At 26.3% G+C, this 5,344-nt stretch overlaps 1 protein-coding gene across 1 annotated transcript; it reads right to left on the bottom strand.

Annotated features, from left to right (window-relative positions):
- Window positions 1-2,202: 2,202 nt before the first annotated feature.
- On the bottom strand, window positions 2,203-4,882 carry LOC129959513 (E3 ubiquitin-protein ligase TRAIP-like). The gene has a single exon (XM_056072379.1). It carries the CDS (start codon window positions 4,484-4,486, stop codon window positions 3,350-3,352), a length of 1,137 nt encoding a protein of 378 aa, XP_055928354.1. The 5' UTR covers window positions 4,487-4,882; the 3' UTR covers window positions 2,203-3,349.
- Between the last annotated feature and the right edge of the window lie 462 nt (window positions 4,883-5,344).

Raw genomic sequence — 5,344 nt, 5'->3', positions numbered from 1 at the left:
ATTTTTAATTCAGCTTAAAATCATAGCACATCTTATACATCAAATTTACAAATATCTTAAAGAAATCGACAATGTAAAAAAAAATCAGTCTGAAAATTTGTTTTCAAATAAGAAAATGCTCGTTTAGTTCCAATGTGATTTGCATAAATATAGAGTAGATATTCAAAAATTAGATGCCTTTTTTAACTATCCTGAAAATTTAAATATTTTTTTAAATGATCTGAAAATATAATTAATTATCTTAACTATGTCATATTTCCTTTTGTAAGCTTCTAATGTTAATTATTTTAACAAAATGTTAAACTTCCAGATAATTTTAATAAACATTATGATATATTACTTAATATTTTAAATCTGATCTTCAATATAAAATTTAGAACCCACAAATACTTCAAGCAAATCTTTTTAAGATTTTAAAAACAAGAAAACTATTCAAAATCACAATAATATTAAAAATTAGTAAATGAATATAACCTAAAAATGCAAAAATATGCAAGTCAAACAATTCTTAAAACCTACCATTTAAAGAAAAATGCACGTAATAAATTTCTATTCCGAAAACAGCAATTTTTCAGTTGTTGAACTCATTTTTGGTAACACACAGAAACATTATCTACATTTCAGAAGGCAAAAAGTGTTGAAATTGAAAAGTAGAAAAATTACATCACTAAATATATTTAAAATATTTCATTCTTTTTTCCACTGCTCACATTTGCTATAGCATTTTCAAAATGAACATTTTGCTTTATAAATGATTTATGAATATATCAAAATTTGCAAAGATATGCATAAAATAATTATTATTTAATTCACTTTCTAAATCAATTCTGGTTAATGAAAATTTGTCTTTAAAAATTAATGTAACAAATACTGAGTCACATCAGGTAAATTAGTAATTGGTTTGTTTACCACACTTTTTAACAAAAAAGAATAAAACATATATCATGGTTTAATATGCAATAAATGGTTTTAATATATTGGACACATTCTTTCACTTCCATAATGCAATATAAAACATTTCATATTTTACAAAAAGTTGATACAATGAAAACTAATTTCAAAAAGAAACAAATTCTAACTTTCCTCTAAAAGTAATAATATTTTCATTTCATATCAAATCACACTTGAAATATTCCCTTATAATCGGAATAATATGAAAAAGTTTTCATGAAATGAAAATGATTTTTTAAAAACATTTTTTGCGGAACTTGCGACATTCCGAATCTTTATGAAGTAAATGAAAGAACAAACATTCATGAATATAAAATAAAAATTCTAATTAGATTCTTCTTTCTAAATAAAGATTGCTCATATATATCAGTAAGTCTTTAGAATAAGAATATAACCAATTGTTTAAATTTTGCATCACTTGAAATATTCAATAAAAATAAAAAAAGAATATCATTTTACAACTTTTCAATAACAGGTTTACACTTAAACAACCCTGCATATAGTTCTCCTTTGCATTTACTGTACAACATTTAGAAACATGACAGATTAACTGAACAAATAAGGTTATATATATATAGATAGATATACACAAGTACACACACACATACAGAACAGCTATTTTTATAGCAATAGATTTTTCATGTGTTGCAGCCATTTTTAGTGAACACATACAAATAACATCCACATTTCAATGGAAAAAAAAAATGTTGAATTGTATATATACACCAAATATTTTTTTAAACATTTCAATTCTTTATCCACTGCTCACTTCTATTATAGCATCTTCGGAATGATCATTTCACTTTATATACGATTCAAAAATTCATATTACATTAATCAAAATTAGCAAAGGTGTACATAAAATGATAAATATCAATAAAATTTTTAATTTGCTTTCATAATCAGTCCTGGTTAATAAAATACATTTTTGCTTAAAAGAAAAAAAGTGAATATAACAAATACAGAGTCTCATTGTTTTGGGTTTTAATTAGTTAGTTGATCATATTTTAAAACAAAGTGCAATAAAATATGTATCTTGAACCATCACTCAATGATTTCAATATATTGTTCAAAATATTTTTACAATTTTATAATACTATAGTCTGTAGTTTTTCTGGTAAATATATTCGTTATTTTTTACAATAGATTTTCTTTTTATCAAAAACAAAGCAAACTTTATTTCCCTCTAAAAATAATGACAATTTTACATTTTCATCATAGGTTCTTAAATCTTACTTGAAATACTCACATAAAATCAAAATAGTATGAAATATTTACATAAAAAAATATTTACATAAAATGAAACTTTTTTTTTTCCTCATTTCTTTCAGATTTTAAGATACTCTAAGTCTATATGATGTGAACGAAAGAAGGAACATATTCATGTTTATAGGAAAAGAAGAAGGAAAACCTTCCTATAAAAAGTCACACTGGAAATATTTCATAAATATCAACTTAAAATTATGAATAAAACCAAGAATTCTCATTTTCTAAAATGCCACAAGAAAAATTCATATATTATTAAAAATAAAAAGATCACCACTTTACAATAAAAAGGTTTACGAGGCAATTGCAAATAAGTAAAATCAAATTTTCAAGATGTGAAACAATGTTTTTTTTTTTTTTATAAGCTTAGTTTGTAGGACAATGAAAGTCTTAATGATGTGAAGGAAAGAATAAACTCAAATTTATAAATATATACAGGCATGAAAAATCAAAAACTTATTATTAGAATCCCCAAATAAATTTGTTTTAAAATGTTCGAGTTCTTTACATTTTGCATTTTTTTAAAGATCTAGTCATAACTGGCTGGTGATTACTAGTAATATTCAGCTATAGCAGGATTTATAAATTTTTTTACTTTTAATCTAAAAATACTTTGGAACCTTGGTTTCACTTATAAAATTTATTATTGCTCAACTGCATATATATACACACAAGAGGAAACACTAATGAAGCTTTTTAAGATTTAAACTTCAGCAATGCTAAAAAAATTTAAAAGCAGATTGTTTAAAGAATAAATACATGATACATACATTTCCATACAATAAATACATTTCCAAGTCTATCTAGCAAGTTTAATGAAATGCTTTCAACTATTTGGTCAATTATTCTTGATCTACAGCAATGTGCCTTTCTCAACTGATAACTTAAAAAATGTTTATGAAAATTTATAAAATAACAATTTGAAACTAAATTAAATATAAATTTTAATGTTTATTCTCTCTACTTCTCTTATTTTTTAGCAATACATATCAGAACCAATTTTTAAATTTCCTTAAAGTCAAAAATATTTGAAAGAATGAAAGTAATGACTTTCTGAGCATCAGTATTCGATTACTATCCCATTCCACAATTATTACAAAACACTATAATGTCGTCTAAAAACTTTTAGAGTTCAATATCTAGTTTTCTTTCTGAATGATACTTTCTTTTTGCCACTGCCTATAACAATACATCCATGACCACCTAAGCCATTGTATCCAACTCGCGAAACCGAATCTTCATTACTTGAATATCGTCTTGCAGCATGCACATTAGTCAGTCTAGAACCAGGTGCTTCTGCAGTTATTTTCTTCCCCAAGATCACAGCTTTTGGATGTCTATCTACAACTACAATATTCATTTTCCGTCTCTTATTTTCTGGAATGTCAGTAGAAAATGAGCTATCCTTGCATAATAAAACAGACTTATCAAAATTTCTACATTCTGCAGTAGGTGAACAAGGAGGGATAGGAATAGAATGTGATCCAGTAGATTCCCTTTCAGATAAAGCAGAATTCAAATCCTCTATTGTCTTATTTTGTTTTTCAAGTTGTCTCTTTATTTGTTCATTTTCTGCTTGCAGTATTCCCATCTTGCGTTTTACCTGCGTTAATTCATTTTGTAATTGGTTTTTCACTTCTATACAAGAAGAAAGCTCCCGCTTTATTACTGAACAATATGTAGCTAATCTACTAAAAGCTAAATTTCCTTCTTCACTAAATTCATGTACTTGCATACTTCTCAAAAGTTCTGTAGTATCATTAGAACTTGCTTCCACAATTATCTTAATATTGTTCAGATGTTCCAACTCACTCTGTAACATATTTCTTTCATGTAATAACAATTGATTTCTAGCTTCAAAAAGGACTATCCTCTGATTTTTCCTTTTTAAAATATTAAGCTGATTTTGAAGTTCCATAATGTTTTGATGCATGTTTTCCTTTCCTTTTTCAGAAAGAGCACAATGAGCCTGCAGTTTCTTGATCTTTTTATCTTTCTCGATAATTGCTAAATCCTTTTCATGCAGTTGTTTTTTTAATTCATCCAACGACCTCTCTATGTTATTACCAGATTTATCATCAAAAGAAACGTTAAAAAAAAGTTTTGTGAGGCTTTCTTTAAAAACAATATTTCTGCATTCAGGACAAGTACCCGATCGGGCAAGCCACTTTTCTATACAACTATTATGAAAGATATGACCACATTGGGTTGTAACAATACCAACTGCACCATCAAATGGATCGTGGCAGATGACACAAACAGCCTGCATATCGGAAAATTATACGACAATTAATAACTTCCTCACTTCTATAGCAAATTTCATTCGAAAATTGAGTAAAAAAAGGCGGCTGACAACAGTAATGAAAAATTCACAATAAGGCAACTGTTCAGTACCTTGAAGAAGCAAAACCAACATACATTGTCAGTCAACTTTCAAATTCAAATTATGGCAAGAGATCGGCAGTCTTCAGAAATAAAAACGAAAACGCACTACAAATGAAGTCATCCTTCTGTTCAATACTCGTGTTTTAAAAATGTCAAAATCAACCAGAACTACAAAAAAAATACCCCGTTATTTCTAACTACTAGAATAACAACAACTAATGCCTCAACCTCAACTGTCACACTTGAACCTTTAGGATAAGTTAACCGTTGTCTCTCACGTGTTGAGTTGCATCACAACACTCTACCCGATGTATTAAGTAAGGATGACGAATATTTCACGAGCGGTTATTACGTTACATTTTATAAAGTCACAAATACCAGTAGAGATGCATAATCCACGATTTTTTGAATAACAAATAATTTTGCTATTGTTATTTTTAAATATTTGTTCCAAATATCTGTAATTTCAATCATATTATAAATTAAATATTACTTAATATTAAATATAAAATTTATTAATTGTAATTAATACTCAATTTACTAATTTAAGTAACGTGTGATTGAATTAATTTATCTATTTCAGCTTACTTCTTAAATTTAATTTTTTTTCAAAACTGTTTATTTAATTTCTTTATTGGAGTAAACCATTTTCTAAAAAATTTGAATTAAATATATATGGCATTTCTTTAAATTGTTTAATTTAGTTCTATATTCTACCAATAGATGGCGCCAGGAGTAAACG

This window comes from Argiope bruennichi, chromosome X1 (genome assembly GCF_947563725.1).
Source record: "Argiope bruennichi chromosome X1, qqArgBrue1.1, whole genome shotgun sequence".
NCBI lineage: Eukaryota > Metazoa > Arthropoda > Arachnida > Araneae > Araneidae > Argiope > Argiope bruennichi.
The sequence above is the reverse complement of the archived record's forward strand: the minus strand, read 5'-3'. Positions and strand labels throughout refer to the sequence as shown.

Excerpts from the sequence above, each read along its gene's own strand:
- LOC129959513 (XM_056072379.1), bottom strand. The coding sequence starts at position 4,486 with ATGCAGGCTGTTTGTGTCATCTGCCACGATCCATTTGATGGTGCAGTT.